Source organism: Hemitrygon akajei, chromosome 7, assembly GCF_048418815.1.
Source record: "Hemitrygon akajei chromosome 7, sHemAka1.3, whole genome shotgun sequence".
NCBI lineage: Eukaryota > Metazoa > Chordata > Chondrichthyes > Myliobatiformes > Dasyatidae > Hemitrygon > Hemitrygon akajei.
Genome location: NC_133130.1, coordinates 68,685,622 through 68,713,061, shown reverse-complemented (window position 1 = coordinate 68,713,061; position 27,440 = coordinate 68,685,622). Strand labels below are relative to the sequence as shown.

At 40.3% G+C, this 27,440-nt stretch overlaps 1 protein-coding gene across 6 annotated transcripts in view; it reads right to left on the bottom strand.

Annotated features, from left to right (window-relative positions):
• LOC140730534 (rho guanine nucleotide exchange factor TIAM2-like) overlaps window positions 1-27,440 on the bottom strand; it is a 252,268-nt gene that overhangs the window by 75,907 nt on the left and 148,921 nt on the right. For all 6 annotated transcript variants that reach the window (XM_073051118.1, XM_073051115.1, XM_073051117.1 and 3 more), the window contains 4 exons: window positions 26,140-26,312; window positions 24,516-24,740; window positions 8,783-8,968; window positions 8,174-8,320 (listed from right to left, as the gene is read on the bottom strand). In XM_073051118.1, coding sequence (XP_072907219.1) covers window positions 8,174-8,320; window positions 8,783-8,968; window positions 24,516-24,740; window positions 26,140-26,312 — 731 coding nt within the window. The remainder of the gene's footprint in view (window positions 1-8,173; window positions 8,321-8,782; window positions 8,969-24,515; window positions 24,741-26,139; window positions 26,313-27,440) is intronic.

The following is a 27,440-nucleotide window of genomic DNA, read 5'->3' as shown; positions in this document are numbered from 1 at the left end:
CAGCTATGCCTGCCTGTTTGTCGGCTTTGTGGAACAGTCCCGCACTTTTCCTACGCTATATTGACAACTGCATCGGCGCTGCTTCCTACATCCATGCTGAACTCATCCACTCTGCCCTCAAATTCACCTCCCTTTGCTTTCTCGATCTCACTGTCTCTATCTCCGGAAACAGCTTATCCACAGATGTCCGTTACAAACCCACGAACTCTCACAGCTACCTGGAATATACCTTGTCCCACACTACTACTTATGAAAACACCATCCCCTTTTCTCAATTCCTCCGTCTCTGCCGCATCTGCTCTCAAGATGAGGCCTTTCATTCTAGAACGAAGGAGATCTCCTCCTTTTTCAAAGACTAGGGCTTCCCTTTCTGCACCATGAACACTGCCCTCAACTGAATCTCTTCCATTTCACACATCTACTCTTACCCCATTCTCCCACCAAGAACAGGGTTCCTCGTGTTCACATCTATCACCCCACCAACCTACACGCTCAGCACATAATTCTCCAAAACTTCTGCCACCTCCAATGGGATCCCAACACCACTTTCTCCCCACCCCCCCACTTTCAGCGGTGATTGCTCCCTATGCAACTCCCTTATCCATTTGTCCCTCTCCACTGATCTCCCTCCTGGCACTTGCAAGTGGAACAAGTGCTACACATGCCCCAACACCTCCTCTTTCACTACCATTCAGGGCCCCAAACAGTCTTTCCAGGTGAGGCCACACTTCACCTGTGAGTCTGTTGGGGTCATATACTGTGTTCGGTGGTCCCCGTGTGCTCTCATGTATGTCGGTGAGATCCGACGTAGATTGGGAGATTGCTTCACCGAACATCTACACTCCATCTGCCAGAAAAAGTGGGATCTACCAGTGACCACCCATTTTAATTCCACTTCCCATTCACATTCTGATATATCCATCCACTGCCTTGATGAGGCCACACTTAGGTTAGAGGAACAACAGCTTATGTTCCGTTTGGATAGCCTCCAATCGATGGCATGAACATCAATTTCTCAAACTTCCGGTAATGCCCTCCACAAAGACCCTGCTTCCCCATTTCCCATCCTCTTTACCCTCTCTTGGATCACCTCCTTGTCAACCCATCGCCTCCCTCTGGTGCTCCTTCTTCCTTTTTCTTTCTTCCATGGCCTTCTGTCTCTTTCACCAATCAACTTCCCAGCTTTTTACTTCAGCCCTCCCCTCCAGGTTTCACCTATCACCTTGTGTTTTTCTCTCTCTCTTCCCTCCAACTTTTAAATCTAGCTTTTTACTCCAGTCCTACTGAAGGGTTTTGGCCCGAAACGTTGACTGTACTTTTTTTCCATAGGTGGTGCCTGGCCTGCTGAGTTCCTCCAGCATTTTGTGTGTGTTGCAGAACTTCACATATACATTGGCAACACTCAGCACTGTCTCTCTTGATCTGCTGTCACCTCCAAATAGTCGATGTGTCTTTGGGTGTGGAAACATACTCAGCAATACCGAGCGCAGGAAAACATGGCTTTTGTTCTGAGGAGCTACCCAAGAGCATTGGTGAGGACAGGGGGTAGACATTGTTTGCACTGACTTCAATAAGGCCCTTGTTAACAATCCAGGATGGTCCTGAAGATTGGAACACATGGGATACAGCACAATCTACTAAACTGGCACGAGGTAGGAAGCAAAGGGTGTTGGTGGAAGCTTCTTTTTCCAGATTGGAGGCCTGAAAACCAGTGATGTGCTTTATTGTTTGTCACATAAATTCATGATTTGAATGAGAATGTAGGCAGCATGATTAAAAGTTTGCAAACTACAGAAAACTGGTGGTATAGTAGAGAGTGAAGATTAATTGGGATAGTAGGCAAAGGAATGGTGAATGCAATTTAACTCAGCTAAATGCAAAGTGATGCATTTTGGGAAGTTAGACCACAATGGGATACACAATAAATAGCAGGGCCCTGAAGAGTGTTGTTGAACTGAGCCCTTGGTTTACAAGTATATCCGCAAGCAGGCAGAATGCATGCTTGTCTTCATCAACTAAGGCACTGAGTCTTATTGGGACATCACGTTACAGCTGCTCATTAGGGTAACTTTGTTTTTCCACACAAAGGTTTGCTGGTATCTGGAATGAACTACTAGGTGGGGGGGGAAGGGGAATGGAGCCAGGAACAGTAACAGCATTTAATAAGCATCTGGACAGGTGCTTGGATTTATGCATTAACGTAACTGTTGTGATTTAATTCACAAGTAACTTATTCTAATACTTGTCAAAAGTATATCCCCTCTTGGAATCTGTGTTGCAACTTAAAAACTTCTTTTGATGTACAAGATAAAAGGAGCCCTGGTTCTCTTATTAAACATGTATTTATCTTTACAGGACCTGACATCTGGTTATAAGAACCAAGACAAATTCAGTCAAGGGAAATAGTTTGGCACACACAGAAACAAATGCATGAAGGCTTAAAATTCAGACTTCCATAAACTGAAAAGGTGTCTGATCAAATGCAAAAAAAACCCTCATTGTATAGACTTCAAAGACTTGCTCTACAATTAAAGGCAGAAGTGTGCCAGGGTTTATACATAGGTCACCTTTTATTCTCCCACTTCCAAAATATTACAGAAAGAAATCTTGCTGTGTACTAGTCCCTACTAAAAGAGAGCATAGAGGAGGGAATGATTTTGAGGACAGGTGTCCAGTTTTTGTGTGCTCATAACACATGATGGAAAGCTGGTGAGAGGCCATGCACCACATGACCACAGTCCAAGCTGGAAGTCACCCTGTGTAGATGCCACAGCTTATTAAAATCAGAAATTACAAATAACCAGGCATTTTGTTGTGTGTAACTGAAATCTAAAAACCCTGTAGAAATTCATGAAGTGCACATATTGAGAATCCCGTTTCATCAAAAGAGTAGTTGTATGGCAGACTCGGGTCACGAGTTGCTCCCCTTTAAGAAAATGGAAGAGAGAATGCTACACCAGTCTACAGGTACAATGGAAAGGCAAAAGTCCTTAGACTTCCACTCCTGACTATCTTGTTGGTGAATATACAGTCTCTGGAAAATAAAACTGAAGACCTAGAGCAAGATTGCAATACAAGAGGGACATCAGGGACTGCTGTGCATTTTGTTTCATGGCAACATGGCTATTCCCCCCACTTTGGACACAGTGCTGCAGCTCGAGGGCTTCACCACTCTCCACAAAACAGGGTAGCTCAGTCTTTTAAAGCAGAGGAGTTGGACTCTGCTTCATGATTAACTCATCACGTTGCACGAACTTGGTTCTGTTCAGTCGTGCTCAACCAACCTGAAACATCCAGCGGAAGGTTGTCCATTTTATCTGCCAAGAGAGTTTTCTGTAACCACTCTGGTAGCGGTGTAAATTCCACCTCAGGCAGACACTGGAGGAGCTGAGCAATGTTATCAGCAGGGTCAAAACTGCACACCCTCATGCCTTCTCTATCATTGCAGGAGATTTCAACCAGGCCAGCTTGACGATGTCTCTGAACAGCCACCCTCAACATATCACCTGTGGAACCAGTGGACCCAACACACTTGACCACTGTTATACCACCACCAAGAATGCGTACCATGCCATCCCATGCCCTCTCTTTGGAAAGTCCAATCACCTGGCTGTACCTCTACTCCCAGCATATAGACAGAGATTAAAGAGCAGTGGTGAGCATACTGGACCCAAACCAAAAGCCATGGATGAACCAGGAGATTCATCGTATTGATGGCTATATCTGTGGCATTCAAAAATGGTGTTCCATAACGATACAAGAAGTCCAGACACGACCCACAGAAGACAATTTTAAAGGCAAAAATCAATTCTAATCAATATTAGAGAGGGAATCAGATGTACATCTACTCTGGTAGGGTTTGCAGGCAATTACTTCCTACAAAGCAAAATTTAACATCATGAATGGCTGTGACACTTCACTCACAGATGAGTTCAATGCCTTTTATGCATGCTGTGCAACAGAGAATACAATTAAACCTGTGCAAATCCTTGTAGCATCTCGTGACCCTGTGACCTCTGTCTCGGAGGCTGATGGCAAAATATCTTTCAAGAAGGTGAACCCTCGTAGAGCATCAGGCCCTGATGCTGTACCTGGTAGAGCTCTGAAAACCCATGCCAACCAACTGTCTGGAGTGTTCAAAGACATCTTCAATTTCTCACTGCTGCAGCTGGAGGTTGCCACCTACTTCAAAAGGATAACTACCATACCAGTGCCCAACAAGAGAAGAGTGAGCTCCCTCAATGTCTATCGCCTAGCTTGCATGTCTACTGTGATGAAATTATTTGAGAGGTTGACCATGGCTACAAACAACTCCTGCCTAAGCAAGGACCTGGACCCACTGCAATTTGCCTCTCGCCACAGCGGATGCATTCTCACTGGCTCTCCACTCGCCTTGGATGATCTGGACAATAGCAATACTACGTCAGGTAGCTGTGCACTGTATTCAACACAGTGACACTTCAGTTCTAATCAATAAGCTCCAAATCCCAGGCCTCTGTACCTCCCTCTGCAACCGGATCCTTGCCTTCTCATTGGGAGAGATCGGAAAAAACATCTCCACCTCCCTGACAATCAACACCACCGAACCTCAAGGAGTGCAATGTGTTGCATTTTCGGAAGTCAAATCAAGACAGGACTTTCAGAGTGAACAGCAGGGCCCTTGGGAGTGTTGTAGAGCAGAGGGACCCTCAAGTTCAGGTACATGGTTCTGCAAAAGTGGAGCCATAGGGAGACAGTGTGATTAAGGTGGCTTTTGAACGCTGGCCTTCATCAGTCAGGACAATGAATATAAAAGTCGGGAGTTCATGATACAGTTGTACAAGATGCTGGTGAGACAGACTTGGGAGTATTGTGTTTAGTTTCTAGTCATCCTGTTATCAGAAAGGTACCATTAAGCTGGACAAGAGTGCAAGAACGATTTAAAGGATGTTATCAGAACCTGAGTGATCGTGTTTTAGGGAGGCATTGGACTTTATTCCTTGAAGTATAGGAGACTGAGAGGTGATCTGAAAGAGGTGTATAAAATCATGATGGGATAAGTAGGATGAATGCACTCAGTCCTTCTCCCCAGGTTAAGAAAACAAGAACAACAGAGCATAGGTTAAGCTGAGATGGGAAAGATTTAATAGGAATTTACATGGCAACTCATTCTTTACACAAAGAATGGAATGAACTGCCAGAGGAAGTGATTGAGTCAGTTACAGTAACAGCTTTAAAAGTGAATTGAATTGACTTTATTACATAAATCCTTCATATACTTGAGTAAAAATCTTTATGTTACATCTCCATCTAAATGTGCAATTTATAGTAATTTATAATAAATAGTAGGTACAACAGGATAGTCAATTTAACATAGAAATACAGTTGTATCAGCATGAATTAATCAGTCTGATGGCCTGGTGGAGGAAGCTGTCCCGGAGCCTGTTGGTCCTGGCTTTTATGCTGCGGTACCATTTCCCAGATGGTAGCAGCTGGAACAGTTTGTGGTTGGGGCAACTCGGGTCCCCAATGATCCTTTGGGCCCTTTTTACACACCTGTCTTTGTAAGTGTCCTGAATAGTGGGAAGTTGGAGAGGTACACGTGTAGGAGAGATTTAGAAAGCCGTGGGTTAATTGTTGGCAGATGGGACTGAATTAGATGGCTGAATAGTGGGAAGTTGGAGAGGTACACGTGTAGGAGAGATTTAGAAAGCCGTGGGTTAATTGTTGGCAGATGGGACTGAATTAGATGGACATTTTGGGTGTATGGAGCAGATGAGCCAAGGCGCTTGCTTGCATGCTGTATGACTCCATGACTCAGTTACAAGTTGGGAGGTTTGACAGGTGGGGTCACTGCGAAGGACCCAGCTGTTCACTATCTATCCCAATGATTACAGCCCTGAGGTAATTCAAGAGGTTGAAATGTAATTTTTCCAACTGCCGAGTTTGCAAAACAGTTTGGCAGTGTTGGCCACCTTTGCCACTCACCATGGTTGAGACTAATCCCACACCTCAGCACCACATTCCTGCACCAACACCTTCATCGTTACATTCTACCAACAGCAAATCTTCTTGTATTGAATGTACAATTTTTGGTCTCCCTAAATGCTTGTTATATATCCATCTTAAATTTCAGTGACGTGTTTACAAGGACACCATGACCCTCAATCCCTCACCATTTAAAATACACGTTGCCTTCACCTTTTACCAAAGTGAATGACCAAGCTGCCCATTTCATTTGATCCATATCAATCCCACAAAGCCTCTTTGCTTCCTCCTCACAGCACATATTGCCATCCAGCCTCATATAATCAACAGTTCTAGTTATATTACACTTGGCCTGCTTGTCCATATGCAAGCAGCTTGGTAGGGTCATGGCGCAGTACTAAAATAATCAGACCAGTAATCGAGAAGAAAGCCCATTAAAACTAAAATTGAGTTAACAGACTAGAATGTGGAATTTAAGAAAAATCATATGACAAACTACCGGACTGTTGTAAAAATCCCATCTAGTTCAATCATAGAACAATGAAATCTACAGCACATTACAGGCCGTTTGGCCCACAATGTTGTGCTGACCGCATAACCTGCTCTAGAAACTGTCTAGAATTTCCCTAGTGCATAGCCCTCTATTTTTCTAAGCTCCATGTATCTATCAAAGAGGCTCTTAAAAGACCCTATTGTATCCGCTTCCACCACCACTACCGGCAGTGCATTCCACGCACCCACCACTCTTTGTGTGAGAAACTTACCCCTGACATCCCCTTGGTACCTATTTCCAAGCACCTTAAAACTATGACCCCTCTTGTTAGCCATTTCAGCCCTGGGAAAAGGCCTCTGGCTATCCACACGATCAATGACCCTGTTCCTCAGTGAAGGAAATCAGCAATCCTTGTTGATCTGACACATGTATGATTCCAGCAACCTGCCTCCTCAAAGGCAATCAGGAATGGTTAGCAATGCCAACATCCCCTTAACAAGCCACAGTGATGTAACAGTTAATGCAATTGTGTGTGGGTTTCCCCCCAGATACTCCAGGTTCCTTCCACAAGCCAAAGACACAGTGGGTCAGTTATATGGTGATCGTAAATTGCCCTGTGGTTATGTTAGGGTTAAATCGGGGTTGTCAGGGCTTGCTGAGGGTCACTACTCGAAGGGCAGGAAGGGCTAACTCCACACTGTGTCACTAAAAGAATAAGCAAATCACAACCAATACAATGATGGTCATGGAATTCACCCAGAAACTAACCGAGTGCTAGCTTGTGAGATTTACTCTGTGAGGCATTACAATTTCAACTTTCGACGAGGTGCAGTACACTTTGACTCAAACGACAAAATTTCACAGTTTATTTATTGTAATTTCTGTGCTTGGATGAATAAATGTATAATTGCTAGCTTCTATGCCTTACAAAATAACTATGTTTTCATCAGTTTAGATACTGTATGCTTGCTTATCCAGAAATGAAATGATAAACAGTTCAGCAGTTCAGAGACAGATGAAGGATGTAAATCAGTGGTGTAGGCGACTGGGTTAAAGAAAAAGACTGTTGCTTCTCTGTGCAGGGCATTGTCAAGAGGCAGCATGCAGGAGTGAAACAACCAGGGACCAAACATCCTGTAGAAACAGCAGACCAAACAAATGTCAGAGAATGGAGAGACAGGTGAGGAGATGCACTGAAAGCCATTGCCAACGATCCTCTGTTGTACCAGAGCAGTTAGAAATGCATTTGCTCCAATATGAACAATGGGGAAGAGGGACACAAGGTTAACATGGTCAACTACTTCAAAAAGCTACAAAGTTGCATTAAGATTTGTGATTGTCATTATTTCTTCAAAGCAGGTAACTGGAATACAATGAACAAGCGTCAGATGAAAGTTCATCACCTGAAAAGTTGACTGTTTCTTTATCCACAGATACTGTCCAATCTGCTGAACATTTCCAGCATCTGCTGTTTTATATAACAACCATAACCTCACTGTTTTAGCTAAAAACAAACATTTTGCTCCAGAAATATTGAGTTACTCATAATGATCACAACAGGTGATGAATAATTCTCTCCAATATACAGTGCAGCCATTATAAAAGTTTAAAAAGTCTATTAAACAAATCACTTGCTAAATTCTTAGTATATACAAGTAAATGCTATTCTTAAGGTATTTCTCAATTATTTATGTTTCAGATCGTAAGACATACCTGCATAATTGATGGTCGCTTTTCCTTCCCTTTTCTTCCCAGATCATCCAATCCCTTTAACGAAGAAAATATACCCTTTTTACTTCTTATTCGCTGAGACAGGGACAGTGTTCTTTTCCTGAGCGTCGCTTCATCTCTGGAACAATTCTTCAAAAAGAAAAGAGACAATAAGAAAATGTGCAGATGCTGGAAATCATTCCATAGATGCTGCCTGGCCAGCTGAGTTCCTCCAGCACTTTGAGTGTGAGACAATACAATATTTCACTTTCAATATCCCTACAGAATAACTTGCTTCTTTCATACAGCAATGAAATCAGTCAGAATGTTTGCCATGGTATATCAGCAAAATTTGCTGAAGTCTTTGGTGATACACAAAATAAACCTCTTCAAACTCCTCATAAAATCTAGCTGCTGGCATGCCTTTTTCATAAGAGCAGAGTGGGCAGATTATTGGTGAAAAGCACAGTTTACTAGCAGATCTGTTCCACATAAAACATTATACGTTCAATTCTACAATGTTATTCCATGATTACGGCAAGGATAGTACTAAACAAGCAAACAGCTGGCTGTGGAAATGATCAACTAAACAAGATTTTAAACGACGCTTACCAGAGCATGAAATGAAGAGACAGAGAAGATGCCCAGCCTGCTTAGTGCCAGCTTGGAAGGCCGGCTGGCTGCTGCAAGGAGACTCTTGGGATTAGGCAGTTCACCTCCCTGTAGGCTGGCCAGGTAACAGCGCATCCGAAACAGATCCACATTAAACTTCTCCAGGTTCTGCTCCCACTGCTGGATCTGATTTTAAAGCATTCAATGGATTAGTTATCACATGTTTCAATTCACATGACATTTTATTTATTTGCATTTACAGTGGATTCCGGTCAATTGGGACACATCAGGACCAGTACATTTTGACCCAATTAAGTGTCTGCCCAATTAGCCAAAGTTTCATGGAAATAGAAGATATAAAAAAGACAAACTACCATTTAACTAAGTAACACATTATATATTTAAATGAAATACAGAACAAATATGAACACTATCAATACTACGACAGTACCATAAAACTCTGGTCCAGTGCCTAAATATTATCAATGGAGAAATTCATTCAGTAGAACGGTACGCTGCCACATTCTTTTGATCGACTGTAAATGAGAATATCAGCACAGACACCTACTGTAGGATAATTGTTTGCCTTCATACAATGCTATCCATGATTATTTCCCCCAAATCTTCATTTTCATTGTAACATTCAAGAACATTGTCAATACCTTCAAATTCTTTGTAGTTCCTAACTTGTTGGAAGTAGTGAAATGGTTTCATTTTCACTCCAGGCCGTTTCTAGCATCTCCAAGTCTGAATGCTTGAAACCACAATGTGAAAAAGTTCCGAATTGTCTTACTGCTTATTTCTTGCAAACTATCAGTGACAGACATTGCTTTTTGAGCAAAATCACATGCAACTGATGCTATTTAAAAACTGTTTGCTCTGAACACGATGCAGTGTCTAACAGCACACAAGTGACAATAGATAGAAACCGTTCAGCAACAGTCTCCTGCCCCAACTAAGCTGCACAGTGTCCCAAAAAACCAAAGGAATCCTGGCTAATTTTTAATATTAGTTTTTGTTAAGAGTTGTCACAAATAAGTAACTGCAGTCATGAACAAGTGTGTCAGCCCAAAATGTTGACTGTTTATTCATCTCCATGGAGGAAAATAAACCTGACTTGCTGAGTTTCTCCAGAATTTTGTGGGTGCTGCTCAGGTTTACGGATGGCCCAATTAACTGGAATCCACTCTGCTTGTCAAAATAGTTCCTTCACTGAATCTGCAAAACTTGGTCAAACTCAAAGATTCCAAAATATTTTCAGCAACTCCTAAAATCCTTTCTTTGTAGCAATCAAACTATCAGATGTCAACACAACTTTAATGGCTAGTAAACATGTCTTGGATCTAATAAATAACCCTGATCATCAGTTGCTTACCAAAATGCATGTTTGACAAATAGTAATAATGTAACTATTAATGCAAGCCTGCTTTGTACTGGTAAAGATGGTCATCCAATCCAAATATTCAGTCCCTCCCCCACTGGTGCACCAAACTACAAAATGCTATTGATTAAATGCATAGCAGCATCTTGCCAAGGCTTCTGCAACAGTACTTCCAATGAAGTAGACAACTAGAAAATTACAAAATTACAACTAGACACATACAAAATGCAGCAGGAACTCGGCAGGCCAGGCAATACCCAAATGCCGCCTGGCCTGCTCAGTTCCTCCAGCGTTTTGTGTGTGTTGCCCAGGTTTCCAGCATCTGCCAACTTTCTCTTGATTGGAGCGCAGAAATTATGTCCAACATCGTTGGTGGTGTAAAGTGATGCATTTGAATTCATTATTCCTGCCAAAATAAAAGGAGCAGGGCTTTAATGAAACATTTTCTTTGTCCTAAATTGCTCCTAGGTCATGCAGTTCTGCTGCTGTTAAGAACAGTAAGGTATGACAAACTTCTTCTATCAATTCCCAACAAGTCACAAACTGCCTTTTGCCCGACAGCTACACTTGCAGTACAGTCCCCATGAAGCAGGTAAAATGACACAATAAGTGATTGAACTGAGAGGTATTTTTTGGATGCTGCTGTTGTCATGGAGACTGCTGACTGGAAAACTAGAAGAGCTGTCTGCTCTTCAACTATTATAGAATCATTGTTCAACACTACCTGCGGCCTAGGGCCTTACCAATCTCTTCACCCTAAATACAGGAACAATTCCTTCTTCAGCACCACTTTTTAAAGTTCTCCCAAGATAAAATCACTCATTTGGTTGGTAGACTCAAGCAATCAACCAATGATGAGCTCAGAGTTGTAGAAAGAATAGAGGAAGTCATTTGTAGAACTGTTTTCACACAATTGTTGTGACATCGAGCACCTGGTTCCAATGATAATTGAGACAGGAACCATGTGATTTCCCCCAAAAAACATCCCTGATAAGGGTGACCAATGGGAAATCATTACCAGCTTTATGCTGAAATTCACTCACTTCTATTGTAATATCCCACCTGCAAAGTTTGCGCTCAATATCAAGCCTCTTGCAATCATAAATGTCAACCACAAAATATTTCAATTTCTATCTACAATGGATAATATATTTTAAAAAGGAATATGCTGCAAGAAAGTATAAACAGAAAATTTATCTTGAAAAGCAAAAGAGAACTCTGTAGCTATATAAGCCAATTCACCTCGAAACAGTATGCTTCCTTTTTTTGTCTCTATACAACAGATCTAGACAATTCAGTCAGATTCTTGCATCCAAATATGCAATAGTTTATAAAAATAAAGCAAAACAACTTTACATTAAAAAAAAGAAAAAAGTTGTAACTTTAGAGATGATTTCAATGTCTGCATTATAATTAAGCAATAACCAAAATTACAAAAATACTACAACTGCCAAGAAAATGAAAATCTGTTGCTGTCTGGTATAAAATCCTTTTAAAATGGCAATGTCTTGCATTTTGTTGAACAATTAATTAGGGAATATGTGGATTACTGGAAAGACAAGCATTAGTTGCTCAACTGCCTATAAATGAAGTAGTTGATTGATCATTTGTGTGTGCAGTTAAGAGCCAGTCATATTGCTACAGGCCTACAGTTACTTACAAAGTAAGCTGTGTGCAGCCAAATCAGGCATGAATTAACCAAGTAAAGCTTTTAAGCAAATAGCAGTTTCATAATATTTATTTCGATATTTAAAATTTAAATTAAATTCCTCGGATGCAATGCTGGGGTTTCAACTCGTATCTCTGGCTCATTAATCCATGGATAAGGCACAAAATTGTCAAGGATAAACCAGTCAATGGTTTACTGAATGTCAGATTTCAAGGCTTAAAGTGCAAAGGTTTTGTATTTAACATCAATTTACAAAAAGCACAGAGCTTTTATTTCACACTGGAGATATCAATGGAATTAATATTCCACTTCGTGTATCACTGGTTTAAAAACCAGGAGACAAATGAGTTCCCAAAAATGCATTCATTCACTGCCAACTGCTGCAGATTACTTATTCTCAACTGAACCAGTAGATGGAGCTGCCCAATGATCAATATTTAGTCTCTATATCTAGATAGTCTCTAACGACCACCTGCACACTGAATTTTCAATAACGATACCTGGCATATGTGACAGGGTATCAAGGGCATTATTGACTACATAAAGAAAAACTGTGCCAGTGATGCCTCTCCCCGACATTCTGAAAAACACCGAGCAGCCGCTAACAGCGGCAGACGTGAGAAGGACTCTACGGAGAGTCACACCTGGACCAAACAACACGCCAGGCCGAGTACTCAGGGAGTGTGCACACCAGCTCACTGACATCTTCAACACTTCACTTGTCCAGGCTGCTGTCCCTACATGTCAAATCAGCCACCATTATCTCTGTACCAATGAACTCTACACCTTCAAAACTAAATTATACCACCTGACAGAGATGGTGCAGGCACATATCAAAAAGTCCATTCCTGCCACACTGGACATGCACTAATGTGCTTACCAACACAGCCACTCTACAACAAATGTCATTGCATCTGCCATTCACCCAGTCCAGACATACCAACAAAACAAAGGCACTTATGTCAGAATTCTGTTTCCAGATTTCAGTTCGGCTTTGACCTTTGTCCCACAGATGCTGCTGAACAAACTTCTATTCTTCAGTCTAAATACACCTCTGTGTAACTGGTTGTTGGACTTCGTAACCAGCAGATCTCAGACACTCAGGCTGCACAACCGCTCCTCCCTCTCTACCATCCTCAACATGGATGCCCCCAGGGCTGTGTGCTGAGCTCATTATTGTAGACTTTGCTCATGTATGACTGCATGCCCAAATAGCCGAGTTATCACTTTGTCAAGTTTGCTGCTGACATGACACTGGAGTGGGGCTCATCGCCAACAACGATGAGACCACTTACAGAGAGGAGGTAGAAAAGCTCAAGGCCTACTGCCAGGCAAATAACCTCTTCCTCAATGTCAACACGACAAAGGAGACGGTTACCGATTTTAGGAGTAATTGCACCACTCACAGCCCTCTTACATTGCCAGTATGTCAGCAGACACTGTGAGCAGTTTCAGACTCCTGCGAGTACACATCTCGACCAACCATTCATGGTCCCATAATTGGGAAAGCTCACCAAAGCCTCAACTTTCTGAGGAGGCTGAAGAGAGATGGATTATGTACATACATGCTCAAGTCCTTTTACAAATGTTCAGTAGAGAGCATCTTAACAGGAAGAATCCATAACAAGGAGTCAAAACTCAAAACTGTCCAACACATCACCAGCACCAGCCTACCCACCATAAAGGACATACGATACTGCACAAAAGTCTGAGGTGCATGTATACAGCTAGGGTGCTTAAAACTTCCGCACAGTGCTGGACTTGATCATGTGGAGCAGAGAGCAAGTTTGAAAACCTGGCAGGAGCAAAGGATGTTGGGAATCGCGAGGGTGGAATGCTGAGGGAGGGGTGTGGGACAGGTGGCAGAGCAGGAGTACTGGGGCAGGGGGAGGGGAGACAAGGGTGGGGGCAAAGTGTGGACACACCCAACCTGAGAGACCAGGTAAGGTCATTTCATTCCGAACAGTTGGTTTATTGATCGTTACAGAATGTCTCTCTGGTGCTTCCCACTCCCTCCCCCTTCCCACTCTCAGTCCATGATAGAGACCCATTTTTAAATCAGGATTATCACTCACATGTCATAAAATTTGTTTTTCTCGGTGGCAGCAATGCAGTGCAATACATAAAATTACCACAGTACTGTGCAAAAGTCTCAGGCATGCCAGTTATATATATGTGGCTACGACATTTGCGCAGGACTGTACAGTGCTTAGAAAAAGTATTCATCCACCCGCCTCAGAAGTTTGCATGTTTTATTGTTTTACAACATTGAATCACAGTGGATTTAATTTGGCTTTTTTGACTCTGATCAACAGAAAAAGACTTTCATGTCAAAGTGAAAACAGATCTCTAAAAGTGATCTAAATAATTACAAATATAAAACACAAAATAATTGGTTGCATAAGTATTCACCCCCTTTAATATGACACACCAAATCACCATTGTTACAGCCAATTGGTTTTAGAAGTCACATATTAGTTAAATGGAGATCACCTGTGTGCAGTCAAGGTGTATCAATTATTGTAGTAAAAATACACCTGTAACTGGAAGGTTCAACTGCTGGTGAGTCAGTATCCTGGCAAAAACTACACCACAAAGACAAAAGAACACTCCAAGCAACTCAGTGAAAAGGTTACTGAAAAGCACAAGTCAGGAGGTCAATCCAGGGAAATTTCCAAGTCACTGAATATCCCTTGGATATTCAAGTCAAGTCAATCATCAAGAAACGGAAAGAATATGGCACAACTGTAAATCTGCTTAGAGCAGGCCGTCCTCAAAAACTGAGTGACCGTGCAAAGAGGGGGCGAGTAACCGAGGCCACCAAGAGACCCATGACTACTGTGGAGGAATGAGAAGCTTCAGTGGCTGAGATGGGAGAGACTGCACATACAAAAACTGGGTGCTTCACCAGTCGCAGCTTTATGGGAGGGTGGCAAAGAGAAAACCACTGTTGAAGAAAGCTCACATGAAATCTCAGCTAGAGTTTGCCAGAAGGCATGTGGGAGACTCTGAAGTCAGCTGGAAGGTTCTATGGTCTGATGAAACCAAAATTGAGCTTTTTGGCCATCAGACTAAACACTATGTAAGCCAAACACTGCACATCATCGGAAAAAAAACACCACCCCTTACAGTGAAGTATGGTGGTGGCTGCATCATGCTGTGGGATGCTTCACTGCAGAAGGCCTTGGAAGGCTTGTGAAGGTAGAGGGTAAAATGAATGGAGTAAAATACAGGGAACCCCTATAGGAAAACCTAATGCAGTCTGCAAGAGAAATGCCACTTGGGAGAAGATGTGTCTTCCAGCAAGAAACTGACCCCCAGTATAAAGCCAAAGCTACACAGGATTGGCTTAAAAACAACAAGATTAATGTCATGGAGTGGCCAAGTCAGAGCCCAAACTTCAATCCAATTGAGAATTTGTGGCTGGACTTGAAAGGGCTGTTCACTCATGATCCCTATGCAATCTGACAGAGCTTGAGCAGTTTTGTAAAGATGAATGGGGAAAATTGCAGTGTCCGGATGTGCAAGCTGATAGAGACCAATCCACACAGACTCAAGGCTGTAAGTGCTGCCAAAGGGGCATCTTACTAAATATTGACTTAAAAGGGGTGAATACTTGTGCAACCAATTATTGTTTTATATTTGTAATTATTTAGATCACTTTGTTTTCAATTTGACACAAGAGTCTTTTTCAGTTGATCAGTGTCAAAAATGCCAAATTCAATCCACTGTGATTCAATGTTGTGAAACAATAAAACTTTTATAGGTACTGTATATACAGTAATGTGCCAGAAAATGGCTGGGAACATCATGGAGGATCTCACCCACCCTGCTCATAGACCGTTTATGCCATTCCCATCAGGGAGGAGGCAATGCGGGATCCATGCCAGGATCCCAAGGGGAACAGAATATAAAAGCAAGGAGATAATGCTGAGCCTTTATAAGACACTACTCAGATTGCACTTGGAGTGTGCCAACAGTTTTGGGACCCATATGTCAGAAAGAATGTGTTGTTTTTGAAGAGAGTGCAGAGCAGGTTCACGAGAATGATTCCAGGAATGGAGGGGTTAACATACAATCAGCATTTGGCATCTTTGGACCTGTACTCGCTGGAAGTTAGAAGAATGCGGGGGATCACACTGAAACCTACCGAATGTTGAAAGGACTCGATAGGGTGGATGTGGAGAGGATGTTTCTTACGGTGAGGGTATCCATAATTAGAGGGCACAGCCTCAAAATTGAGGGGCGACTTTTTAGAACAGAGGTAAAAATAAATTGTTTTTAGCCAGAGAGTGGTGAATCTGTGGAATGCTCTGCCACAAACTGCAGTGGAGGCCATGTCCATGGGTATATTTAAGGTAGAAGTTGACAGCTTCCTGATTGGTCAGGGCATCAAAGGATATGGTGAGAAGGGGGTTGAGTGGGATCCAGGATCAGCCATGGTGGATTAGCAGCGCAGACTTGATGGGCAGAATGGCCTAATTCTGCTCCTGTGTCTTATGGTCTTACGGATGTTAAACAATCCTAAATCATAAGCTCCAATAATAACCAAATGATATAGTGACTTTGATTTGAAATGTATTTATCCCATTTCCAGAACATAATATTTCTTCATCTGGAGATGTAATTTGCTCTTTCCAGATTCAGATGTGAATTACTGCTTCATACAACAGATAAAGAAACATTGATCAAGCAAAATGTCATGAGTAACTCTCAGGAAATATTTTGAAAGGTAGAGTATATAATGTGATGTTATGTTCTTTTTTTTAAATAAAAATTTGTACAGTTTTGCTTTAAACTTTATTTCCCAACATTTCTGAAATTCGCATGCTTCATCTGCATGTATTTAGCCATGTTGCCATAGTTTTGGATTCTTTAAATGACATACCATTTACATGCCTCTTTCACTCCTCAACACATAGAATGAAAGCAGCCCTGATTGTGTTCATACATGCAAAATTCATATTTTATAAATAAACTAGTCACTTTGGAGTTCAAATCAAACTGCACAAAGTTTTAAAATATGTTCTGCCACAGAAGTAACTGTACACAGAGAAGCATTTAAATAGATTTCATTGCATCCCGCATCCCTCTAGTCTCTGTCATGGGGGAGATCTAATCTGAATGCAAGTCTTTTTAGCAGCACATTGGCAGACTTGCTAATCACATCTAAAGCAATTTCTTTTTTTTTAATGTCAAGATGCTAGAAGTTTTAATTCAAACTGATCATCATATGGAGGGTTGCTGAAATGCAAATGCAGAGCAGTTCTGCCTACCCCTATACCAGCTCCACAGTAGCTTGAAGTTGGGAGGCCTGCACAACAAGAAACATCAAGTGGGATACTTTAAAAGTTCCTGTAACATCTGAAAACTCTCTGGAACCAATTTCAGATGTTAGACCAGGACAGGCACTTTTTAGGGCAGTTCCAGTCCACAGGCTCCACTAACGAGCTTTATATTCCTTTACATTTTTGACTAATTGAGAAGTTGAAAGATTTTAGAGGTATCTTCCACCACCTCTCCACAAACTCACCACCCAAAACTAGTAACAATCTTTTCAGGGAAACAAGAGCGTCACCATGCAACAGTTTGTTCTAACAAGGCACATAAAGACATCATTCATAACGCTGCGGGATATTATGTCTATATCCATGGCAAAGAAGGTATATGGAAAAATAGCTGACTCAATGAATGCAAATAATACATCTACTTTTTCCTTTAGCAGAAAAATCCACTGTTTATTTTTGTTATGTTTAGTTCCAACCTGAGTTGTTAACATGCTCAAAATAACATTTAAATTTGAATGTAAAATGCATTTTCTTTTTAACCAATCCAGATGTACTGAATGAGTCACAGGATACAGCAGCATACTCTCCCATAATACAAAACAGATTGCTGAGAATGCAACAAAATTGTACATTTGATAAATTAGCCTCAAACACAGTGTGCGAGGAGAAAGGAAAACAATACAAGCCATTCTATCTCTTGTGCTTGCACCCCAATCCAGTTAGGTTATGGCTAATCTGTTACAGTAAATGCAACATTAACTTTTGAATCTGGTATTTCTCACATTACAGAGGATTCCATCAAGCTGACTGTAGGTTCATGAGAGATCTACAGGAATTTGGGAATTCTGATTTATAAAGCTATTAAGCTTTTTTCTAGTTTGCAGTATTCAATGCTGGATCTCATAGATGCTAGAGCAATTCATAAATATTTTGAATTTAGCCACTTATTAAGGACCCATTCTAACCATATTTTATTTAGACTTAACCACAGAAAGAGTTGCTAGGATCCAAAAGAAATGCATATGAGATCCAAGAGAGGGAATGCAGAGGACCTGCTCCAGTTCACTCAACAGAACTGCACTATTCTGGTGTAATTAATGGATGGTTCTACAATATTAAAAGATCCTGGGTATTATCTGTAATCATTTGATCATTTCTCGATCATTACATTTCAAAAAGTAGTTCAGAAATGAAAACTTACTCAATATTCATTTTCATTGTTTGAATTGGCACATGACATTAATAGAAGAATCTTGCAGAACACATACTGTGGCAACGATTCTTTCCAGCTGGAAAAATAGGCTGAAAAATGGCAGATGGAACTTAATGCAGGCAAGTGTGAGCTGTTGCACTTTGGGAGGGCCAATCAGGGTAGGACTCGCATGGTGAGCGGCAGGGCGCTGAGGAGTGCGGAAGAACAGAGGGATCTGGGAATACAGGTCCATAATTCCTTCAAAGTGGTATCACAGGTAGATAGGGTCGTGAAGAAAGCTTTTGGCACAATGGCCTTCATAAATCAAAGTACTGAGTACAGGAGTTGAGATTTATGTTGCAGTTGTACAAAACATGTGTTGGCCTAACTTGGAGTATTGTGTGCAGTATTGTTCACTTACCTACTGTAAAGATGTCAATAAGATTGAAAGAGTGCAGAGAAAATTTACAAGGATGTTCTCAGGTGTTGAGGACCTGAGTTTTTGGGAAAGGTTGAATACATTAGGACTCTTTTCCCTAGAATGTAGGAGAATGAGGGAAGATTTGACAGAGGTATATAAAATTATGAGAGGTATAGATAGGATAAATGAAAGCAAACTTTTGGGCAAGACAAGAACAAGAGGTCATCAGCTAAGGGTGAAAGGTGAAATGTTAAAGTGGAACATGAGGGGAATTTCTTCACTCAGAGGGCGATGAAAGTATGGAATGAACCGCCAGTGGAGGTCGTGGGTTCAGGTTCGATTTATTTGGATAGGTATATAGATGTGAGGGGTACGGAGGGCTATGACCCAGGTGCAGGTCGATGGGTCTAGACAGATTAATAGTTTGATGAGGCGAAGGGCCTGTTTCTGTGCTGTTGTGTTCAATGACTCTCTGGTTGGAATGGAAGATAATTTATTCTTTGGTGATGATAGGTTTACTGGTACCCACCAGAGCATTTATCTGAACAGAATTCAGGAAGACAGAACTTTTAAAAGACCATATTGAAGTGACATAAGTGGAATTGGGAAGAGGGAGTGTACAGAAAGGAGGTATGAATAAACTAAGTGGGTAAGAATATGGCACATGCAATCATTATAGAAAATATAAATGATAAAAAATGTACTTGAGCATTTACTGCAATTATAAAGGACCTTGGTATGATTGCATCAGGTGTCCTGGGTACAGTTTTGGTCCCCTTACCCATAAAAATATTTGCTAGACTGCTTCAAGGCTTTTCCTTGATAAATAAAAGAAATTGTAGACTAGAACTGCAATGTCTGGTATTCAGAAGAATGCCAGGAAATCTAATGGAAATTTGCAACTTTCTTCCAGGGCTCAATATAGTGAATGTAGAAGGGATGTTTTCCCTAGCTGAGGCATCGAGAACAGAGCTCACAGCCTCTAAGAAAGCAATGGTTGCAGTTAGGATTGAGAAATAGACACATTCCTTCACTTAGGTGCACTGAATTTTTCAAATACTCTTTCTTCCACAGGATTGTGAAGGGCCAGACATTGAATTCATTTATTACACACATTGAGATATATAGGGGTAGTGCAGTAAAGTAGCCTTGAGCTGAAGGTCAGTTGCGATTCTGATGAATGGCAATTCAGTCTCAAAGGCAAAATGGCATATTTCTGCTCTTATTTTTGTTTTGTTTTTAAATTGGCTTACTGTGTTTTGCAATGGAAGGTAACAGGACAATCAAGAACAACCAGGCATTTCCCAAAACAGATTGATCTGTTTGTTTCTGTAGTCTTTGGAGCTTAGAAGAATTAGGGGAGATCTTAGTCAAACAAATAAAATCCTACAGGGTTTGTCTGGGTAAATGTTAAAATAGAAACATAAAAACATAGAAAACCTACAGCACAATACAGGCCCTTCGGCCCACAAAGTTGTGCCGAAAATGTCCCTACCTTAGAAATTACTAGGCTTACCCATAGCCCTCTATTTTTCTAAGCTCCATGTACCTATCCAAAAGTCTTTTAAAAGACCCTATTGTATCCGTCTCCACCACCGTCACTGGCAGCCCATTCCACGCACTCACCACTCTCTGCGTAAAAAACTTACCCCTGACATCTCCTCTGTACCTACTCCCCAGCACCTTAAACCTGTGTCCTCTTGTGGCAACCATTTCAGCCCTGGGAAAAAGCCTCTGACTATCCGCATGATCAATGCCTCTCATCATCTTATACACCTCTATCAGATCACCTCTCATCCTCCGTCACTACAAGGAGAAAAGACCGAGTTCACTCAACCTATTCTCATAAGGCATGCTCCCCAATGCACCCTTTCTATGGTTTCTACATCCTTCCTGTAGTGAGGCGATCAGAACTGAGAACAGTACTCCAAGTGGGGTCTGACCAAAGCCCTATATAGCTGCAACATTACCTCTCGGCTCCTGAATTCGATTCACTTGAGGGAGAACAAAGGCACAAAGCTACAAAGTAAGAGGTCACTCATTTCTGGGTGGCAAATATCCAGAATCCTCTGCCCAAGCGTGGTGGTGGTGGTAGTTGCCAAATGATTAAATGCATCTAAGAAGAGATGGTTCAATATTTGAAAGATCAGAAAATTACTGGTATGGACAACTGGCACAGAATGAATTGAGGTCAGCATAGATCTGCCATCACACACAAAATGCTGGTGGAACCCTTCGTCAGGACTCGGCCCGAAACCTCGACGGTGTTTCTCCTTATAGACGCTGCCTGGCCTGCTGTGTTCCACCAGCATTTTGTGTGTGTTGTTTGAATTTCCAGCATCTGCAGATTTCCTAGTGTTTGATTTATCAGCCATGACAGGGAAGGCTTGATGGACTCCTATTTCCTTGTGATTTGAAGTCTATGAGAAAAGCAGTCATGTAGTGAAGTTTCAAAATTCAAATGCTTTACAAATCAAGCATTCTATTTCTAAAATAACTTTTACTTTTGCCAAATAAACTGCAAATATCTTGTTATTTTAATGAGAAATAACCCAAATATTGGATTAAAATTTAGCTACTTTCCCTCTTTCAGGCATATTTTGTTATTTGGGTGTTATTTCAGGTGACTCAGAGGTATCCCCGCATTATTCGGGAGGACATCCAGAGAAGGACAATTCACAAAGGGAAGTGAAATCTGAAGTTTGATGATAATTGAATATTTTCCTGTTTCAAAATTTGATCGTTCTAGGTTAGAAGTTCATCTTGCAGCTGTTACGTCTGTACCTCCAAAACATAAAAACTAATTAAAAGGGAAGCATGGAGCTGGGAATAACTTGTGTACATTCTTTGTTTTACTTTAAGCGAGGCACACACTTATGATATGGTGGTATCACGGAGTATGTAATACACACATCTTTGATAGGTGAAACTTGTGGTTGTTGGCAATCTCAGGCTCTGGAGCTTCCTCCTTGGTGGGTTTAGGAGTTGATCCTCGGACTACAGGAAGTGGTTCTGACAGCTCTGGATACCTTTCTTCTGGATGTGTTGGCATCCTGAACAGTGCATGGCAAGCTTCACTGGACGAAGTGCATCATAATGAATGAGTACAGTGGCTGATGTCACCATTTCACTTTCTTTTTGGAAAGCCACCTCACACTGCTTTGTCTATTGCCATTTCTTCCTGATCTGTAGTAACGAGTTCAAAAGTTAGAGAGAGCACAGTGGCCAGAGTTGACAGGAACCTGTCACAGTAATTGAAACATCCTAAAAAGGACCGCGACTGTGACACGTCCTTTGGCCTTAGGGCATCCAACACTGCTTGAATTTTCTCAGCACACTTGTGTAATCCTTGTGTGTCAATAGTGTGACCACAGTAAGTGTCGCTTGGTTTAAGGAATTCACACAGCACGTCATGCTCTGAGCCCACAGTCTAATCCTTTCAACTGTCTTAGAATTTTGGAGCTGTTCCTTGTCATCCTTGTACCAGCCCTTTATAGTGATAAAGCATCTGTTGAGTGTTTATGATGAGAAACACCTTGGACTCTTCTTCCATCACCATCTACAGGCAGGCCTCAGCTAAGTCCATTTGCTGAAATGCTTCCCTCCAGAGAGATATATAAAGATATCCTCTATCCTGGGCAGAGGATATTGATCTACTTTCAGTACTGGATTAATGGTGATCTTGAAATCACCACAGATCCAAACAGACCCATTCTTCTTGGCAACTGGGACCATTGGAGTTGCTCATGGTCTCTGCTCATCTTTGGACAGAATTCCTTCAGCCTCCTTGTAATCTAACTCACCTGAGGCATGTGACATTTTTATTTAACACTATTTTACTTTGAAACTGTATATTTGAGTTTTCCCAATGCCATTCTTGAAGACTGCTGTAGGCATCATCCAGTACTTTTTGTAATTTACTTTCAGTTGACTATTTCAGGGGATGTGGCATGCAAATAGCAGTTGGCTCTCCAATCAAGATGTAGTTGTTTCAGCCAATCACAGTCCCACAATGCTGGCGCTCCTGGTTTTACTACATACAAGCCCAATCTGGCTTGTTGGTTGTTGCATTTCACTGTTATGGATGTATTCCCACAGGATTTATCCAATCTCCAGTATAAGCTGGATATCTGCAGGGCTTCAGTACAGTATCTTTGAAATGCCATTCAAACTCATTTTGTGGAATGACTGAAACAGCTGGGCTAGTGTCCAATTCCGTTTTAATGAATTTCCTGTTCACTTCTAGTGTAAGCCATTTTGAATGTCTATTGTCAAGATTTCACACTGTAAATCTCAAGGCTGTCCAGTCCTGTGTCACTTTCATCACTACCAAATTTTTCATCAACAGCATACAGCGAAGTGTTCTTTTTGAAGCTGGAATTTGACTTTTTCTCTTATTCTCTTCTCTGTGCAGTCCGTTTAATTTCAGTCTGCCTTATATGTGTCCTACTTGGTTGCATTTTTTGTGTTTCCTCTTTAAAACTACATTGGCCTGGTGTATGTTATCCCCTGCCACAATGGCAATGCAATTTGTTCCGCCAAGGAGGCCTCCATTTAGATGCTATAATTTTATTCACACTCACTTTCATTCTTGAATGCAACTCAACTGCATCCCTGTCTGCTGTTTCCATTGATACAATAATTTCAATGACTCTTTTAAATGTAGGTTATGCTTCAGTTAGGAACCGTTTTTGAATGCTTTCTTACACGACTCCACAAACTAAACAATTTGACAATGCTCAGACAACTTCTTCAATTCAGCCACGTATGTTGAAAAGGACTCCACTTTCTTTTGATTATACTTATGAAACCTAAAGTGTTCTGCAATTGACAATGGTTTTGGATCTAAATGTTACTGCATCAGAAAAATTGTCACTTGTAATTTGCTTCAAAATACTGCTCAATTCACTTAGTATGCAACATCCAGTTAATTTTTGTGCAATCAAATGCATCTATCTTTCCAATGTAGCCAACCATTTTAAGAGTCAAGATTCAATTTATACATTCAAAGAATGTATAAATTATACACCTTGAGATTTGCTTCCCTACAGGTAGCCACAAAGCAAGAAACACAAAATAACTCAATTTTTTAAAAAAATAAAAAATTCTCTGACCACAGCTTTGCACTTTGCTCATCTCAATGAGCTTCAAAATGTACTCACAACTTTTATCTTCGCAATCTTTCAGCCAATGTTTCAGATCTCATTTAGGACAAAATCTAATCTCAACTCCATTTGAATTATTTTGGCCAACAGTGTGCACTGGTTTTTGACTTCTCCATTATGAGAAACAAGCCTTTCTTGTTTATCGAATCCAGGTTTTTCAATTTTACACCATCATTCCAAACAACCCCAGCCAGCTAGTTTCTAATTTATTGAAAGACTTCACCAACTCAGTAATTCCTCGATGCGGTCACATTTTTGCTGTCATCTGGTGACCAACAAATTCTGATACAAGTTCCCTGTTCTGATATTATTTACATCAGTCATAAAAGCAAGCATCTCTTAATTTTAACAGCTTCACTACTTTGGAGATCTGTTTGTCTAGATGTTCGGTTTCTTATCATTTATTATGCATTTCCCTAAGGTTGTGTACCCACTACTTTGAATGGCATCTACTATTTTTCTTAACCTGCCTGAACATTACATTCGAAAGCTTCTTGCTTCTTATAACTAACAACTTGCTTCTTCACTGTTAACCGCACTACCAATACACATTTATAACAGCACACAGTATATATAAAGTTTCTCTGTTCCCAGAGAACAATAAGATTTAAGTATACCTGATTTTCAATTGCCTTCCTGTTTTTGGGATCATTTACAATGGACAGCTGCAACTCTGCCATTTTCTTCATTTTTCCATCCATATCAATTTTTTGCATTAAGCTTTTAGTTTCATTTTTTAATAGCTTGACAGTATCTTCTTTGCCATGCTGCTTTGCAAACACCGATGCACACGCAGAGTGTATTGCTGTTATCCAATTTTCAAGATCAGTTTGGCTTGTAGCCTGAAAACCGAACCAGAGAACAATTAAAACATAGAACATGAGTGTCCTGTAAACTTCTGAAAATAACCCTTCAAAAATTCTGATGTTAAGATTAAAATGAAATTTAGATGTGCTGCAGAAAGCACTGAGGGCAATGACCATTTTGTTGTAAAATTTTATAAAACAGTGTACTGAGGTTATGGATACCACCGAACAATGAAGATATTGCTTCCTGAATACTTCTGTGTGTACATTATATAGTTTGGGTTGCTGATAATGAAAATCACCATGAAATTTTCCTTACATGCTCCATTTTAAAAAAATTAACTTTACTTGTTATTTCAATTCATAATTCAAGACAATTAAAACTTTGCCTATGATGTAAGCTAAAAATTTCTGCATCTTTTCCAGCCATGACTAAGCATGCTTAGGCAGGGAGGATGCTGCATGACAGGATAGAAAGCCTATAAATTTCCATGATTTCAATATCTGAGGTAGGTGTTTTCTCAGAATCGCCAATGCCAAGATTAAGGAAGACATTTTTGTTGGTCCACAAATTAAACAGGTCAATGACAGGCAGTTCGAAGACTTTCTAGTGAGACTGGAGAAAATCACATGGAAGGAATTCATAGATTATGTTAAAAATTTGTACTCAGACACTGAGTACAAATGAAAATCATCAATAAAACATTTTGGCTTAGTTGAACTTTCCAGAGTGTCAGCACTATTATTCAATTAAACATATTATATTCAATAAAAGTTAATTTCTTGTTTCTCAAAATTCATACGTGATACAAGTAGTCTGAAATTATATTTGTGTTCAACTTCAAGCAGTCTATCATAAACAAAAAAACTGTGGAAAAAAATTTGTTGTCCAATCTATTCACATAATTCAAGACAACTAATATGTCATTGCACTTCATGCATTGGGAGATGGTAGACAGAAGATTGAATGAATCCATGAGAAATGGTCGTCCTAATTTTTTGTTCTGTTTTACAGTTTAATAATCATTTGTTACCTTGTCAGATCTTTCTAAAGTTCAGTAAAACCAGAATGTTATTGCTCGTACAAAGAGTGTATTCAATTCATTTATCCTGTCATTTGGAAAATGCAGTTTAACATAAAACCCTGTTAATTTTTTTATTGATATACAAGACCAGATTTTCATTTAGCCTCCCTAGGTTTTGTTTGCAACATGACTATTAATTATGAACATCAGCCTTTCTCACTTCTCATGATTTTAATTATGATACCCATGGAACACCTTGGGCCACTGAAAGGGGTGTGTGAAAGTAATTGTTATATTCCAGGAATTTTGAATTATTTGGCTTTGCATTTGCCAGTCTAGCTGATCTCATTTTCATAGGTTCCCATTTATATGCTAATTAAGATTAATCTTTAGTAAATAACAATAAAAACCTGAAATAGGACAACATCCCCGAAGGCATTACTAAGACAGAACACATTCTCTTTCTTGGGATGTTCAGGTACAGGCTGTACAATGCTATCCTCAGCGAACAAGGCGTATCTAGGCACACTGCTCTGCTCCATGAAGTTTTTCCCATTGGCCTCATAAAATAAGAGAGTACAACCTTTAAAAGGGAAAGCAAAAAAAAAAAGCATTAATTAAAATGCTATTCCAACGTTTTTGATGAAGAGAACAACAGTATGGAGTTTTGATTTATTCATCTTTTTCTAGGTTAGATCCTCCTCTTCCATGACAGTAAAGTTTTAAACAGGTTCCCTTCAAAATTCTTGTAGACTTGCATCCAGAACTCAATAACCACAACATTTACATCAATAGTAATTATTTCTTCTTATCAAAAGTAAATTGACCGAAGTAGCTGAAGTGTTTTCTGGTACCCATTAGTAGTGAATGATAATAATATAGATATATCTCTGTTCTAAATGATGTGTTACATGTACTACTTTACCCTGATGCCTTGCATGACTTATGTAGGGAGGTGTGCCATGAGTTAACAGCACCTTTAACATTTAATCTGATCCCATAATTGGTAGGTTGATCCCTTCTATATCATATAACAATGACAAAATATCCACATGGAGATCGAGATCAAACACTTGACTAAAACATAGGGTATATTTTAAAAAGCAATTACGTGCCAGATTTACAGGTCAAGGTAGCTCCAGTGGAAAATCTTGCTGGTTCAATGAATTGATGGGCTGATCCGGCAAAGCCAAATGGGTTTTAAGAAAGGCAAACTAATTTTCAACTAACTGCTGATTTTTGAAGAGATTATTTAATAGGTAGATAAGGCAGTGTCAATGAATATTATGAAGACGAACTTCCAGAAGGCATAATGTTTGATATAACAAACTACTGGCAAGAATAACACAGCATAGTACTTAAAACAGCCTTTCAACTAAGACGGAAACAGGAGATGCTGTGAGGATATAAATACAACAATCTAATTGTAGGACACAATAAGTGACGTGCACACAGCTCTTTTCAGATCCTCAGATTTATCCTGTAATTATGAATGATTTGAATGCAGTACAAGTTCAGACAAGTTATATAAAAACAGAAATATACGATTCAATCTACTGGTAATTTAAATCAAGTACCAATATATTATTTTTCCAATTGTGCAACAAAGTTCAGATTCATGATCCAGGAGACCTACAAAAGCTACATTTTGCAATACCCAAACAGAGTTCATAACTATTTCTCAAACTTCTGGTAATGCCCCTTCACCATT